Source organism: Eschrichtius robustus, chromosome 6, assembly GCF_028021215.1.
Source record: "Eschrichtius robustus isolate mEscRob2 chromosome 6, mEscRob2.pri, whole genome shotgun sequence".
NCBI lineage: Eukaryota > Metazoa > Chordata > Mammalia > Artiodactyla > Eschrichtiidae > Eschrichtius > Eschrichtius robustus.
The window spans coordinates 117,825,759-117,844,035 of NC_090829.1; the positions used below are offsets into that span (position 1 = coordinate 117,825,759).

Consider the following 18,277-nt stretch of genomic DNA (forward strand, 5'->3'; position numbering starts at 1 on the left):
GTATGAAACATTTTAGAGTAACTAAACATTTAATAAAGGAAAATTGTTCTTTCCATGTATATGTGTGTATATATTCTAGCTAATCAATTAAGTGATGAAATTACAAAAGTACCATTTTGTAAGTCCCTAATGCAATAATGGATCTAGGCAACAATCATCAATGGCTACTCAAATCACAAAAAAGAATGAACCAGAATATGGGCTTCATAACAGAAGCACCTAATATCACCAATGAAATATTCTTTAAAAAAAAACCCGCAATCACACCAAGCTTCTGTATCTAACTACCAGATTACAAAAAATACAGAGACAGAGGAGCATACTAAATGACATCAAAAAGATGAAGTCAACCAGAAAATTTTAGGCAATGAGAAAATTTACAGGACAAATAACCTGGTTTCTTCAACTAATCAACAGAAAGAAATAAAAGAAGAGAGGGCAAGTATAAATTGAGAATCTTTAAGAGTTGTATCAACTAAATAAATACTGTAAAATCCATAGGTCTTATTTAGATATAGATCAAATAAGCCACTGTAGCAAAACACATCCAGGAGACAACTGAGGAAATTTTTAAATAAGTAGCTAAATGATGATATTGAGGAAGTATTGTTATTTTTCATTTGTAATTCAAAATAATCTAGTGAGGGCAGGAAGTATGTGGGCATAAAGAAGAGACACGACTGGATGCTATTTAATGATTAACTGGGTGATGGATATATGGGGTAGATTGCACTACACTCTGAGTTTACATATGCTTGAAATTTTCCATAATAAAATGTTGGGTTAAAAAAAGAACCAAATGTACCTATATAAAAGCTAAAAAATAATTTACAAAGAGTTAATAAGGTGTAGGGCAGGGGGAAGCATATGGGAAAACTGTACCTCCCTCAATCTTGCTGTGATCCTGAAACTGCTCTTAAAAAAATAGTCTTAAAAAAAAAAAAAAGAGTAAATGGTTGCACAACTTTCTAAGGAACTAATTTTTAAAGATGTCATTAACATTACTTAGGTCATGGTTGTTTAGAGGTATGGACGTATTTAAGGAGAAACTAAAGTTTTGCTTTCTAAATTTATTTTAGTACAACTAACTTTCTGATATAAATGTATTTTAGTGGACTACCTTTTGAAGACTATCTGATTGTGTGGTACAGATTACCCTCTTCCACATAGTCTACTTGGCTTCCACAAAAATAGGGCTGAATAAGTGACATTTGAACTCATTTGTGTGTGTGTGTCCCTACGCAATGCAAAGAACTTAAGAAAGGATTCTTTTCTGTTGGTCACATTTCTTCTCTAGTTTTGTAGAATTCTAATTATTACAGAATGTCTATTCATTATATAAAGCTAGCAGGGTTCTTGGAAATCTTATAGTCCTTCTCAATGAGGAAACTGTTATAGGAACCAACACTTGCAAAAAAATGCCCCCCTCCCTTTTTTTCAATTCTCCACCCTGCTGTGCTCTCCGCTATGCCATCCCATAACAAAGTTTTGATCCTGTTTTCCATTTTCAAAGAAACTTGCTATCTAAGTGGGATGAAAAGTATGTAAAGTTAGCTTGATATATAGACTAGAACTGAGTAGGTTTCTTAAAACAATGACCATCCTAAATTTATCAACATGAAGGAGAATTAGGGAGTCTCTTTTTTTTTTGGAATGTAAATCAACCTTTTGACCAAAACCAAAAGATTTGAACCCTTATTTTCATTTTTTAACCACTCTCCAGCTTCCGGGATCTTCAAGTAAAATCTTATCTCCAGCATGACAATATTTGGGTAAGGCATCGGTGGAAAATTTCACAGTCTATTTCAAAGAAAAAATTTGCATATATGAGTCAGACATCTGCAGTATTTTGAAATATACTGGCAAATTAAAAATCACACACCCTCTGCCAATGAGTTTTCACATCATCTAAATATTGCACATAGAGCCTTCATTGGTAATATGCTCTTAAAGTTCAGAATTCTCTTTCAGCACGTGCTTGTATGAATATTCTATAATAATGGTATGCTAAATCTCAATAAGCTTGTCAGCCTTTATCCAAAGGCATTCGAGGATTTAATTGTTCTAACTAACTCAGGTGCTGAGATCCTTTGAGGAGTGTGAAACAAATTTAACTCACTTAAAATAATCTGTGAGGATTGCCTCAGTGTTAAATAATTACACTATCATGTGGCGCTGATGGAAGACAGTTGTTTGGGCGTCAGGGGGCTGAAGGCTGAAAGACAAGCAGGGTGTGAAATAAGGCCTTCAACACTAACATTTTAACCTTGGGTAAAGGCAACTCAGTACTCAAATATGTATCAATGCTCTAAATATTTTTAATGTACATCTGGACTCTTAGAACAAAAGTTAGTCTACTTGATCTCTCTGGTTCAGTATCTTTCCTATCAACTGCAGGCTATCTAAAGGAAGTGCAGATTCTGACTCCACCACAGTGTTTTAAAAAGTTGTGTCAAAATTTCCATGCTAAAGCTTTCCTTTCAGAAGTTGACGTGCCAAGAGATGTTTTCTGCAAATTGAAACTACCTCAGAGAAAATTACCTAAAGGAAAAAAAACTAGAACTAAAAAAAAAATCAATGCAGAATGAGCCATACCTGCAAAAGTGTTTATTTGTATCAGCCTATTTAATGTAACAAAAATAAGTTTTATGAGTAAAAACGATTCAAACATTGAGAATTCTCAATTGCACTGCTGCATTACTTACTTATTACCATATCTCATGATTTACATTGCATTCACTGACTATAAGTATGCCGCACTTTTAGGAATTGAATAAAAATTAAGATATTCTATTTTAGCTGAAAAGAATTTTTAAAATAAATAATACTGATATGTCTTAAATATCTTTTTTTTCAGGTAAAAAGCATAATGCAACCAAAGTTCAGTCACTTGATATTATTAGGTATCAACTCTTACAAAATCCTATAGAATAAAAAGGAAATGCAAAACTTTTAAAAATGTGACCATGATCAGTCTATCTCGAACTTCTCAGCTTCTTGTTTTTCCTATTGTAAAGCTTCTGCTGGCTTACTCACTCCTGTATTATTATTATAGCACTTACTTTCTATTCCTTCTCTCTCTTTTTCTAACTACTAAACCCATAAACAAGTATACTAAGTGGTCCCTCTCGATCCTCCTGGAATTGTCTCATTATACCATCCTTCCTTGAAATCTTCAAGAATTCCCCTAGGGAACCCACTTTTACAGCTTCTCTAATTTACAGTAGCTTCTCTGCCTGCCTTCAGGCTGGAAGGCATATATGCCAACAAAAATCTCTCTCTGCTTATGGCCTCTTACCCCTGAGGATCTGTTTTGATCCTGCCTTCTGAACCTTCCACCTGCACTGTTGGAAACCGGTATTTGCTCACTGCTGTCTTTGGGGAGTTTGGACACATAATGCAAGATGTAATATATTTACCACACACACATTCTTTCAGCCTTCACATCTGCTCCATTCTTTTCCCAAATCTCTATTGTAGGCATTTATCTTCATTACCGCTACGCAACTATGTGCTTATAACCTCATTCCTGAGTCAACGAAATAACAACTTTCAGCTCTTTAGTTCCCAAACTCTTGCCTCTCCAATCATCTAAAGTCACAACACTGGACTAATTTCCCTAAAACACCAATTCTCATCATTCCATTCTTCTTCTCAAAATATGAAGCTTGCTCCACATTGGTTTCTTGGCCCCTGAGAGCTTGCTTTATGCCGAGTGATTTATCTATAATTATTTCATTAAACAAATACAACCCCCCTCTGAGATAGTTATTGATTTCTTCAGTTTACAGATGAGGAAAACTGAGGCTCAGAGAGTTTAAGTGGCTCTTCTTTAGTTAACAAAATGAAGTCCAAACTTAGCATGCTGCACATTCATGATTCCCCCTGGATTCAGGTAATGCTAGTCAGTCTGATTAAGCAGAACTTCTGACACTTCTTGCTGGCCAGTATGGACACACTCATTTATGTTTCTAAGCTGTTGCTTGTGCTGTTTTTCTCTCAAGGAAAGTTCTTCCACTCTTCTTCCTCCTACTCAAATCCAGCCCATTCTTCAAGGGCAGGATCAAGTCCTACCTTGTCCATGAGACCACTTGCTGACACCTCATCATTTTAGCACACATTGATTGCCCCCGATCTTAAGGGATGTAGGCCTATAGAAAAAGTCCTACAGTTGGGAGCCTTGGGAAAATCACAACAGATGGCAAATCCCACACACATTTCTCTTCAAGTTAAATGACAAATACCATACATTTCACAGTTACACAAAAGCAAATTATAACTTAATCATGTTATAGTCAAAGAAAACAATTTGCTGATGTTTAATTAAGGAGCATAATGTTTTACATTATGCAATTCAGTGTAAATATACTAAGGGGCTTCTATGGCTAAACTTTGTGCTTGGGATCAGGGCTGTCTGTATGAATAAGAATCTATCCTGGAGGAATTTACACTCTATTGGTGGCATCACATAATTTCAATTGATAAGAGCTAAATAGAGCCATATTCAGATGAATGGTATACAAACATAGAAGCAATTCCTAAAAGCAGATTATATTTACACACATAATAAATTAAAAATGTATACTAGATGTCAGCTTGTAAATTTATATTCATCATTATTTATACTTGTACTGACTACTTAATACATGAAAGGCATTTTGTATGCATATGTCTATACCTATATTATTGATAGTCTAAAGAAAGACAGTAAAATGATCACAGATTTTGGACATGAAATTAGCTGAAATCAATACAATTTGAATTTGCTTAACCATCTTCAAAAATTATTTACTGTAAGAGATTGTGTAGTTATTGACTGAGGGACTACTTAGAAATTGCCAAATCTAAAGAGGATAATTGCTAAAATGATGATAAAGTAATAAAAAGACAATGAACCACACACTGTATATTAAAAGGAGCACGGGATGACAAAAAAATGTGTCTAAATAATTATCTCCCAAACTCTTCAAGGGAGAGAAAGAAAGATTGTTTGTAGTGAACATAATCATTTGGGGGCACTAGAAAAGTGTTGTGTATTCACAAGAATATATCCCTAGGATTTCCCATTGTCTGGATGGACTATCTTTCGAAACCAGAATAAGTGGAACTTTTCAATTCTTTGAACCAGCTTGGATGGGTTGTTAAGACCTTCATGGAGAGCTGTGTTGAAAAGGGTTCCAATGCAACTTTCGGGCTTAGAGTTAGAGATCATGATTAAACATGTCCACCAAGGTTACAGAAGGTAGTGTGTGTTTTAGGGAAGATGGTGGGGAGGGGAATGAGGAATTACAGGTAACAGATTTTATGCATTTACCATACCTATTCAATGATAAGTAATTTCTGTGAGCAAATTTCCATTACTAATTTTGTTTTCTAGGCACCTTGATAGAGAGAATGCAGTATGAAAAATGGATGATTCAGATTTCCAGTTACAAGAAATATGTATAATCCTCCCATAAATTTAGAAATTAACTTTCTATTGTGTACATATTAGATTTTTTCTACTTATAGCCAAATATTAAATAATATTTTAACTATAGTCGCAACATTGTCAACTATTTTAACCCTATAATCTTCAAAAACAACTAAGTAAGTCTGCATCAATTATTCTCCAGAGTAGCATATGGCTAACAAAAGAAGAGAATATTGAATATCATGGTTAAAGAAGGCAGCAGTTATTTAGGAGAAGAATAACTTTTTTTAAAAAATTTTTATTTATTTATTTATATTTATTTTTGGCAGTGTTGGGTCTTCGTTTCTATGTGAGGGCTTTCTCTAGTTGCGGCAAGCGGGGGCCACTCTTCATCGCGGTGCGCGGGCCTCTCACTATCGCGGCCTCTCCCGTTGCGGAGCACAGCCTCCAGACGCGCAGGCTCAGTGGTTGTGGCTCACGGGCCTAGTTGCTCTGCGGCATGTGGGATCTTCCCAGACCAGGGCTCGAATCCGTGTCCCCTGCATTGGCAGGCAGATTCTCAACCACTGCGCCACCAGGGAAGACCCAGAATAACTTTGAAGTAGTAATCATAGCAGGCCTTACTACATTGATCATAATCTTAATGATCAATGTCCTGGTTTTCTCAGTAAAGGCCATAATCTACTATTTGTTCTACCTACTAATGAAATTATATCATATGTATTATGCATAGTATCATTAATCTAAAAGACAAACTATTGAAAAAATGAAAGAGAGGTTATGCCTATTCAACTTTATCATCAAAGAGATTTGTAGAAAGCAAGAGTAACTTTTTATCATCGAAATTAAACTGAACATTCTCTTTTGGGGTTTTAGATTTAAGCCTTTTCTCCTTTTCAGTAATCAGAGAGAGAAAAAGTCTTGAAAAATTTTTCTTAGTTAACATGTGGTAGAAGAATGTACAGTACCTTTAAGTCCATGAAGATACTTATTAACCTACTTAGTAGTTGAGTATGTTGACTCAAACTGTAGGATCTTGAGAAATTTCCTAACCAAGTTTACCAGTCAAATGTTTCTACCACTAAATCCAATTACTCCAGTTTTAAAAATAAAATAAAATCTTCACAAAGAGGCCAACATTCATAGTACCCATTGCTTTGAAATCATAGTTAAATAAAGGAGTGAAAATAAAGTTGGGAAAATAGAATCCATTTAATACACTTTCCCATCAAATTCTCTGGAACAAAAACTCTCCTTTACCTCCGTTAGTCTTCAAAGTCCACCACATTCACTTGGCCTCTGGGTACGTAATGACCTCTAACGTTCTCCCCAAGGGATATTCCAGTCATGCAGTGATCTCCTTGAACACAGGTAATGACAAACAACAAGCTAATTCTCAAAAAGGTTTTTTTTAAAGTCATTTTTACTACTTTTAAATGAGTGTGTTTGATGCATGATTTTGGTCCCCCTGATTAATGGTCACCGCCAGCCCAGCTTCTGGAATTGTAATGTTTCTGTGAGCTTCCCTCCAGCAGAGCTCGACCATTAATCCAGTGGCATATGTCAGCTCAGCAGAGCAAGGTCACTCTTCTGCTTCAAGGGGAACCTTTTTAGAAATAATAAAACTGACAGAAAGTTCTCTTTTGCATGTTTTATGCCACCTGAGGTTGAGTGCTGCAGTTAATATCATAAAGCTTATAAACATTCCCATCTCAGGCAGCACCCGCTGACACTATGCTTAGGAATTTAAACGTTTTTTTCTTAGTAAGAACAGACGTGTTTATGTGGGGCAAATATACAGTATATGATCCCAAACAAGGAAAGAATAAGTAGAAAAAAAATAGTTGTAATAGGATATTTGGAAGAGATGTTTGGGTTCTATAACTTCTTCATTGTCAATTACATTTATTTTCCTTTCATTGTATTTGGATTTGGCTCTAAAAATATTTGTCTATTGAGGGGTTAATAGTGGTTTGAAATGTAATAGTAGTGGTAGAAATGAACTCAGTTTATGACAATTCCTAAACCTATAATATATGTCTGATAATTGTAGAACATTTATCTTTGGAGGAATTTTATTTTTAAAATTATGAACCTTTGTTTCATTGGTAATGGGTACTTTAAAATTGATAAATAATTATAGTGAGATATTCATAAGCTTAAAGTAATTTGAAATCTGTAGATGGCTTAGTTTAGAAAAGATGATGGCTGTATAATAACTCACAATATAAAGAATATATACCCATAAGCATTACAAAATTTATATATCAAATTATTTATTATTACTGTTAATTAAAAAATCAAAGTTGCCTAGCTAAAACCATGTGAATATTCAGAAAAAATGTTAAGCAAATATTCAGACCAATGTCATATCACTATATATTATGATATTGATATAAGGTAAGTCTGTCTTGAATCTTATTCCAGGAATTTAAATTGTTAAAATTATGAAAAACATAGAAAAGAAACTTCATTATTTAGCTGTCTTTATTTTATGAATATAGAGAAAAGGTGGCAGGTGGCAACTTAAGCCAGTCCTTCCAAGAAGCCAGTTCCTTGGTTGGGTCTCCATGTCCAATGTCAGGCCCTCACATTGACAGGTACAAGAACTTTAGTTTTCAAGCTTGCAGAACTAAACAACTCCAAGGGGGACTGACTCACAAACTAAACTGTTAGGCTACCAAAAATGGCAATACCAAGCATTGGTTAGATATGAGAAATTCAACTGCCAAGAAGAATGCATATTCTTGTTGACTGATCAAAGAGTTGTCTCCCCTAGAGACATGGGACACAAAATCATGGCTGGAAGTTTGTTTGATTAGTATAGTAGAGTCACAGAAAAGTGAATTAGGTTGTATTAAAGGCTAGAGACACGAAGTTATAATAGCCTGAACTTAGTTCACCTAAGTGAGCAAGTCTGTTGAGCGTAATGGAATATTTGCTTTTGTTGATACAGATTGTTCTGCAGACTCAATGGCAAATTTCTACTCTCTAACTCCTTTCTAACCTCCCTGAAAGCAACACTCTTTGCAAGTGCTATTTTTTTTTCCTTCAGACAGATTACATTACAATTTTTGATTATTGTTTTGTCTCATTACATTCTAAGAACTGTTACTTTGTTTTATGTGGGTGTTGCCCAGATCTTTAACAGTGACCCATTTACAAACTATGCCTTGGAGTAGAGTACTACTTTAGATGACTTATATTATCCATTAGTCATTACACAAGTATTGTGCATATGTTGAGGAATCACGACTATGTTCCATATTATAAATATTTTTGATGGTAGCCAAAGTGTAATAGAGGGCACACGGAGTCTGAAAGTTAGACAGAGTTCAATACCCTTTGTTCCCCCCCAAAAATTGCAGGGATACAAATATGAATTAGATGCATCCCCTGTTCTTGATGGTAACTCCATTTGGGAGGACATATTAGAATAAACTATGCTAAAAGAAACAATAGAGGTATTGAACAAGTACTATTAAACAAGAAAGGAGGGAGAGATTATTAATCAAACATGTACTATGTGCTAGGAAATTTACATATGGTAATTAACTTAATTCTCACATCAATCCTATGTGACATGCCTTAACATATCCCCTTCTTCAGATAAGCACAAGAAACTCAAAAGATGTTTAACAAAATGTTCAACATCTCATAGTTAAGAAATATCAAAATAAGACCTCAAACCCAATCTATAAGACTTTAGTTCATATTCCCTCCTGCTCTGCCAGAATGCCCTCTAATGCACTGCCTTGGGTTAACTGGTGGAGGCTTTCTTGAGGGAATGAGAGTCCAGTGAGGTATTAAAAAATAAGTTCATGAGTTGGGAAAAATGGGCAAAGGTATTCTAGGCTAAGGGAGGCACAAGCAGGAAAGAATGAGAGTGGTCAGAGCCACTGAAAGCTGAGATTTGGATACACAAAGAGAGGCACCAGGTTATGTGCACAGAGGGGCAACCAAGTTAAAGGGCAGCAAGTGGTGGCCAACTGCCAGCCAGAAAGAAGCCTAGACAGATCCTTCCCTATGGCCCTCAAAGGAAACCAATTCTGCCGCATCTTGATCTTGGACTTCCAACCACCAGAACTGTGAGAAAATAAATTTCTGTTCTCTAAGCCACCGAGTCTATGGTATTTTGTTACAGAAGCCCTAGAAAACTAATACAGACTAGGTGAAAACTTCCAAAACTCTTTAAATGAGGGGAGAAAGGGGACATGGCCAGCTGTGTTGACAAATGGCTCTCTATCTATAGAAGAATCATTTTGTCTACCACCAGAGACAGCTTAAAACACTCTGCTATTCTTATTAATCAATTCTTAATGGAGGACATTTTTGTTCTCTACTAAGAAGCTAATTATGAATGTCTTGTTTCCAAAAGTTCACCTAAGCCCTTAACACTAGAAAGGAAGAGAAATGGATCAGTTTGGGAATGCTAAATTTGGAAACACAGCTATGTAGAGTATGGACTTAATTCCATTATTAAAAAAAGCACACACAATCTGCAGGGATAATGAAGCCATTTATCTCCAAAGCAAGGCAAGGAAAGTTTAAAGAGATAAGTGTGTCATTAAATTGATTTTTAACAAATCCAGTGCATTGGTAGTCAAGGTAATGACTTTATACCTTCCTATAGGATGTAATACCCACATTTACAAGGGGAGTCTACACTTCTGTCATTTCTCTCAACCACTTGTCTCCAGAACTTTCTATGTATCATCTGGGCACTGTGTTTTTTTTCAGATATAGCCGTCTATTTGGTACTAAACCTTTGCTACTTGCTTGAAGTAAAACTTGATTACAGATTCATGTTCTATAAAATGGGATGGCTAGAGTGAATTGGTACTTTGTTTGAAGATAATTTTTCAAGGCTAAAATTATTTACCTCTTTCAAACAATTCAACAAGGTGAAATAAGCAAATTATTAGTTCATCTATTCTGATTCAAGATACCCCAGAAATGAAAATTAAATCCAATAGAAAATTGTAGTTTGAAGAAAGAGGTAGAAACTTTTGGGAAGTGGCATATCAGTATGGGGGTAATTTTCTGGTGGCTATCAGCAGAGGGATGAGGGCATTTCTCCTTGAAGTGTGAGCACCAGCTGGAAGCAAGAACAGTGCAGAGCAGGGGCAGCCTTTCTCTTTACCACCTTTAGGGCCCATGTGGTAAGTTCCATTTTTATATATCCAAACGTATACAGTATCTACAAATAAATCCCAAATTCAACATCTTCTCATCACCCAACCTGTCACTTCCCTTGTCTGAGCCACCATTATCTCCTTCCTAGTTTCTGTAATAGCTTCCTAAAGGGTCTCTTTTCCCTGCTTCCTCCCTCACTTTCTTCAGTGTATTTGAAACACAAAAGCAAGAATAAACCACTAAATGTAAGCCAGATCCTTCTCTTCCCTTCTCAAAATCTTTTAATACTAGCTCAAATCCTTATAATGACCTAGAAGGCCCTCTACATCCGGCTCATTGTGACTGCTCTTCCCCTTGTGTATTCTGATCCATTGTTTCTCAAACAAACACACCAGGGACACTCCATATATACACTACTATGTATAAAATAGATAACTAATGAGAACCTACTGTATAGCTCAGAGAACTCTACTCAGTGCTCTGTGGTGAACTAAATGGGAAGGAAATCCAAAACAGAGGGGCTATATGTATATGTGTAACTGATTCACTTTGCTGTACAGCAGAAACTAACCCAACATTGTAAAGCAACTCTGCTCCAATAAAAATTAATTAAAAAAAAAAAAAAAGCTTTTGGTTTTGCTCTTCCCTGGGCCTGGAGTAAGATTTCCTCAGCCAATCTCATGGCCAGCCCTTCATTTCCGTCAGGTCCCTTCTTAAATGTCCCATTCTCACCAAGTCTTCCCTGGTTCCTTGTATTTCATATTCTTCCTTTTCTTCTTAACACTTACCATCACTTAGTATACTATGTATTTAACATATTTATCTTGTTTATTGCCTGTCATCCCCAGTAAATGTAAATCCTATGAGGCCAGGAGTCTTTGTTTTATTCACCACTGTATTCCCAGCATATGGTCTATATTGTTCATAGTAAGCACTCAGTAGATATCTATTGCTTTGAAGAATGAAGGAGGGAAGGAAGGAGTGAATTAACTTTTAAGTCCTTTGAAGAGATTAGTAGAAAAAAATATCTCCAGATTGGGAAACTTTAAACGTCACTGATGCTCAGGTACATTCTACATTAGGTATATTAGGATATTGAAGAAGGAACCCAATCATCAGTATTTCTTAAAGCTCTTCAGTGATTCAAATGTGCAACCTAGTTCGAGAACCATCAATGTAGACATCATTTCCAAACTTTAAAGTGCTCACAGAACTCCTGGGTTTCTCACTACAATGTATATTCTGAGTTAATAGGCCTGGGGTAGGCCAGAGAATCTGCATTTCTAACGAACTCCTGGAATGCCAGTGTTGCTAGTCTGTAGGACCACAATGAGTAGCAATACTTAGATCCATATTCAACGCAAACTTGGTGGCCCTGTAATACTTTTTACTGTGGTCTATACTCCATTTTCTTCTGACTTATGTTATTTTGTTTTAGGTTTGCATTATAATTTACTTTAAATATTTCTTGGAAAACAAATATGACATAAATACTAACTAAATACAGAAGTGAAGAGAACCTTTGGGGAGATTTTTTAGGGGCATGGGTGGGTAATAACCAAAAGTAAAGATAAACATTTATTTATACCCACCATTTTTTTAATGGGAAAAGTGGGTTTAAAATATTACTTACATTGTATATCACATACCTTACTTGGGATCACTTTGTTTGAAAAGCCAAAACATTCAACTGAAGTCACATAAATTAAAGTCTGAAAATTATACCCCAGATGATGATGCAAAAAGAAGTAGCAGGGGGGAAACCCACAGGTTTAGAAGAAGAAAAGCTGTCCTGAATAATCTCAGATCAATTTTTTTGCTAGCCATGATAGCTTGGACAAAATTTTTCACAGCTACAGAGCTGTTTTCTGTAAATTGGGTGGCGGAGGGAGTTCCATAAACCCCTTGTGCAAGTACTTGGCCTAGAGTAAGCACCGGTTCATATACATACTTCTCTTTTCTTATACCTGGTTAGATAAGAGTTAAAAATGTATCTTAACAGTCTTGATAGGAAAAGCAATGAAGAAAGCTCTTAAATGCCACAACTCTGTGTCATCCTTGTCTAGGAGCATAAATTTGCACAGCGGGCAGTGCAGTGAAAACAACTCATAATCAACTCATCACCTCTCATCATTGCTAGGATCAAATGCAAATGGGAAAGAATGCCACTTCAGTCATTGCTAGTGAAAATTAGCATCTGTGACACTAATGGTGTCTCATTTAGTATGCACTTTAGATTTTAAAAAATGGTAAAAAAAACAAAAACAAAAAACTATTTCCAGAGCTGCCATTATTCCAGTGTTTCCCTTTAAAATAACAGTAGTATTTGGATCTCCTTTACTCAAAGAAAAACCTTGAGTTAAGATTTATTAACACAGATCATTAATCCCAGCCAAATAAAGGTCAACCTGTTCTAATTACAGGTGCAGAGCTTCATTTGTGGTGTCTATTCCTTTTCTATTTTCGAAGTTTCTACCATATTCCCTGACCTGGAACAATGGTCTACTTGTTATGTAACGATGGGACTCTCTAGGGATTCTTGCACAACATTTGCGTTATTGGAGTTTTTCTTAAAATAAAACTTAGAAATGATTTAGAATTGTATTTACACACATGCATACAAACTTTCTTATGTACACACTAACAGGGTTGCTACCAAGAATAATGAAAATACATAGTACTAGTCAGTATTCATACTTGAACCAGGTTGCATACAGTAGAATCAAGAAACTTCATTCACATTACAAATACTTAAGAGCTTACTACATTAAAGGTGTTATACTAGATTTAGGAGGGAAATACATGCTTTTAGTTATCTCAATACTAGGTCATGATTTTTTTGACAATTTGAACATTTGAATGCTAATAAAGTTGTTCTTATTGTTGTTTTACAATTTTAAGTTTTAAAGCTTGGATGGACACCTGGAGGGATCTTATAGGTGGAATTCTGGCATTTAGTCAGAGACAGGAATGGAGGACCTCTAAATTCCTTTCCAACTGAGAGAGAGGCTCTTAAAAATATGCTCTCACAGTTTTCCTTAAAATGTAGCTGGCGATTAAGACAGAAATAGAAATAATATCTACGGTCCCTATGCTTGTAATGGTGGCATAATAATTAAGAACAGGAGTGCCAGAAATTGACATATGTATTTCACACAACAGAGTTTTATTTTTTATCTGTGCGTCTTTGCTTAAGTTCATTAACCTTCTCTATGCCTTCTCATCTATAAGGCTAAATAAAAGTTATTCTCTCACAGAAATGTTACAAATATTAAATAAATTAGTGTACAAAAAGCTTTAAACACAGCCACTGGTACATCATAACCTCACAATAAGTATAGCAAACTAAAACATTTTAGTTGGAAAAAGAGTTAAGGAAAATTGTGTTCTATAATTTAAAGATTTATTGAGTGTAATGAGATCATATATTTTGAACTCTGCATACTAGATATGCTTAAATATTTTTTTAGTTCACAATCAGTAGTGGGCACTAGTGATGAGAAGGTAAAAACAAAATTCAAAAAGGAAAGTACAGTACCTTGCAAGTATGTTAAGAAAGGCTATTTTTGATTGACTAATCTAAACGTAGAATACTTAATCATTTATCAAAAAGAAATTTATCAAATATCTTTCTTAATTTGGAATTTACTTATACGCCATAGAGAGTTCTGAGACACGAATTATAACAGTTTCCCTTATGGAATATTTCTGGTCTCTCCTTCTTAACCTACACTATGAATCTCTTATAATAAATATGAATGCTATTGGTCCTATTTATGAGCTATTTGAAGGAAAGAACCCATACCAAAAATGGAGAAACAGAGGAGAATAAAAGGTGAAAAAGAAAACATATTAATAAATTATAGATGGTAAAATGATATTTTAATGGGTTTTGATTTTTTTTTTGATTCATGGATATCTTTATTGATAAGTCTTGTGAATATAAGAAAATAATAAATTATTTTGTATATGGACTCATAAAATCTATTGCTACATTTTATATCCATGAATGTTTTGAACTTCCTCACAACCACAGGACATATTTAAAAATACTAATAACAAAGTCCTTCTCCATTTATTTACTTTTCAAATGAACAGTTTCATAACTTTTATTTAAGGAATAACATTAGGTATAATAGTCACTCACCATTTGAATTGGGTATTAGGTCACCTGAACTACAACCCACAGGAGTTAACATGAGCTGCATGACTAAATAATAGTCACCTCATTTTTAACGTTGTTGCTTCTTACCTACTTTAGCATTTACAGTTAAAAAGCAAGGAAATCTCTCTCAAAAATTTTGAAAGAGTATAGCACAAGGAGTGTATGTTTCCAGGTCAAGAGATGCGAATGATTGTCTGGTATGTAGTCAATTAGTGTAGACGGTGATTCCCTACATTTCAGACTGATTTCTTGATGGTCCTATTCTATCTTTCTAGACACAGACCCTATGTTCCCTTCTAGTAGATGAAGGAATTTGCAGTCCTCACTCTACTAGCCATTTATTTGTAGGAATCTCTGCCATCTCTTAGGGATTTGGCTCTTTTTCCATAAAATACACAAAGAAAATTACTCAGTAAAATAAATGTGAATTAAAGCAAAGTTGTTTCTAACACATAATTATAATAATTGGAAAAATATTACCTCCATATTAAAAGGAAAGGATTTAGTTGATCTGGAAGGTATGAACATGTGAATATACATTCACATAGCTCTTTAAATTCATATAAAATGAAACTATCCAGCGAAAGTTAATGTTTCCAATGTGACTATTTTCTGTGATATATTTTGTTCCCAGATGTATATTTTATCAAATATATTTTTACATTTATGAATAAGTAAGTCAGTAAGATGAACAATATACCACTTCTATTACAATAGTTCCTGCAATTAAGGCAAATGATGATCATAGACTAAAGTATCATTTTGAAAATTGTTCAATGACATAAATATGATAGTAGTTCACTACATAATAGAGTTCTTATGAGATACTCTAACTTAAAATTTTAAATACTTGGAGGAAAACCACTGCTTCATATTAATTTTTGTGAGCTCCTTAAAACTTACTACTGTCAACTCAATATTGGTAGCGTTTAATCAAGCAAATTGTATGTAAAAATAATCTTGAACAGAAAGGTAAGTAATGCTTTTAAAAACTTTGTTGTATTCTTTGGGAACTGTTACCTTGAATTTTTATTTTATTAAGGAAAAAGAAATCATGCTATGTTATCCAGCTGTATTTTTAACTAGTGATGCTTGCCTACCCTTTATCAGATCTTTGTGTCAGAAAGAATTACTATTGAAAATCATTTATTCTTAGTTTCCAAAGACTGGCAATCATTTATTTTTAGTTTCATTCAGAGAGGTTGTGTGGTAACTTGCAAAGAGTTATAAAATATAGACCATTGTTCAATGTCACAACAATTCAAAAGTTCACAATCAATTCCCAACTCCTTTCTCTCCGAACGGTGCCAAGCAAATAAAGGTCAAAAATTGATAATAAATCAGTCCTCTAAAAAGACACCTGAACTCAGTTATTGTTTATTCACAAGCAGATTTAAATTGTTATTTACCTAAGAAACTCAAAAAATGTACAGGTTTTGGAAAACTTCTCTGACACCAGTATTTCACAGATATTTTCTTTTATGTTATTAATGAAACTAATTTATAGTTCTACAATAGAATCTAAACTTTGTTATCTCATATCCTGCTTTTTAAGTAGTAATTATTTTCAATACAAAGAATAGGGTAACATTTCAAATAGAACCAATTTGTCAAATCTATAAATTTATGGGGTTTTGATGCTTCCCAAACACAACCCTATCCTCTCTCTAGTAGTGGAGTTAGTTCAAGAGAGAGAGTAGAAAAAATAATCTCTACAACAAGCGATCATATTTTAGTCTGAAAAAATGAAAAAAAATTATATATTTAATCAAAACATCTCCATTTTACAACCTCATAATTAAATATATTATGAAGAGCTGAGAATGTAAGAGATTGTTAAATAGACCTTGACACCTTTATAGTTATTAAAAATGTACACAAAAATTTCATAATATCAGCCTTTCAAAAAGAGACCACCAAAATGATTTCCATGAAGTTGACAATACAAGCTCAAAGTTCAGTTACAGATGTAAATAATCAAATATGCCCTATAAGATAAAATTACAGAGACAATAATTGTCAGGTATTATTTAACACCTAAACTTAACTTGGCAATTCAATTTTTTCCATATTGCCATGAGGGATTCAACCCTATGGTTGAATTGATTTGTGACGGACAGATAAGAACACTGTGTGTGCATGTGTATTCTATTAAACATGTTGGTTTTGTCCGACTATGTATGAAATTACCTTACCTTTGGTTTTTGATGTTTCTCCTTCTCTGAAACATTGGATGGTTTTCTCTTCAGCATTTTGAATTCAGACTACTCCGAGTGAGTGCACTTTCTGTTGTTACAGAAACAATTGAAGACGGTCAGCAGTATGCTGTCTATGATGTAGAGCCACAGATAAGTTCGAGACTAGTAACCTGCCACTTCCTCTTTTGGTCAGGATATGACTTCACATCTACACGGGTGAAGTTTTTTGTTTTTTTTTTTTTTAACGTTAATTCTTTGGTAACTCTTTAACGTTCTGTTCCTGCTGTATTCTACGAGGTAGAATCCTAAATCTCACACTTTGACATGCCTGCGTTACAAGGGCCATGAAGATTTCCAAATAAAGTGCATTTTTTTAGTTTATACAAAAATAAAAATCTATAACACATTCCACAGGTAGAGGGAAGAAAACATCTGAGCCAATAAATGAAACAAAACTTGAAATGTGAGCTTTTTAGTATTTAAAAATGAAGAGAATACTCAAGGTAGTCAATTTTGCATTCCAAGGTAAACTTTATTGGAAGACATAATAAACTAGACTTTGAACAATATTAATCCTATTTAAAGCAGGTAAGCACATTTAAAAAAAAAATAGAGTATGGATGAAATTCATATAAATAGGAGTATGAATCCAGAAGTAAATGATTATGCATATTGTTACTTTTGTAAAGTTCTGATTAATATGGAAATCAATTAAACAGTCCCTCAATTAACCAGATGTCTTTCTGCTACAAACTTCATTGTCATATGCTGATAATTGCTGTTAGAGTGGTGATCCAATGGATCAATGGTACCTTCAAATGAAGCATCCCAAGTCCTTATTTAATGGGCCTGGAAGAGAGCTAATATGGCTTAGAAAGACTTTCCCTATCAAACTAAAGGGTTTAACATTTTTATTATAATGGCAAAACCAACATAGGAAGTAAAAGCAAGAAGTTCAAGATTTCTTATTAATTAGTGATTTACCAAAGGGAGACTTGTAAGATGTCTGAAATTCCACTTCTATTAAAACTGGCTTGTAAAGGAAATCAACCTAGATTTTGTCTATAAAACCCCTGGGTTGAAAAACAGTGGCACCATATTCTTAAGGAGCAGTTTCTCTACCAATCAACTGACTCTATTTCTCAGTCCTTCCTCATAACTCTAAGCCCCTGCTCTCCGAAACCCAGTTCTAGTTTTCAAATTTCACTGATTCATTTAACGAGTATGAAATTGAGCATCTGTTGTGTGCTGTCTGACAATATATCGAACCTCCTGACTAGCTAAAAAAATAGTTTATGTTCTATAGCAGAATTGAAGGAATACACTTGTCAAGATTATGGTTAATATGCTTCTTCTACTGGATAT

The 18,277-nt window shown here is 34.4% G+C and overlaps 1 protein-coding gene across 2 annotated transcripts in view; it reads right to left on the reverse strand.

Annotated features, from left to right (window-relative positions):
* The window catches only part of SAMSN1 (SAM domain, SH3 domain and nuclear localization signals 1), a 106,290-nt gene that overhangs the window by 29,781 nt on the left and 58,232 nt on the right, over positions 1 to 18,277 (reverse strand). Inside the window, exon 1 of one of the 2 annotated variants that reach the window (XM_068545719.1) lies at positions 16,910 to 16,966. The exons of the other annotated variant lie outside the window; for it this stretch is intronic. Coding sequence (XP_068401820.1) covers positions 16,910 to 16,966 — 57 coding nt within the window. Of the gene's footprint in view, positions 1 to 16,909; positions 16,967 to 18,277 lie in introns of those variants that run through there. 2 annotated transcript variants of the gene reach the window in all.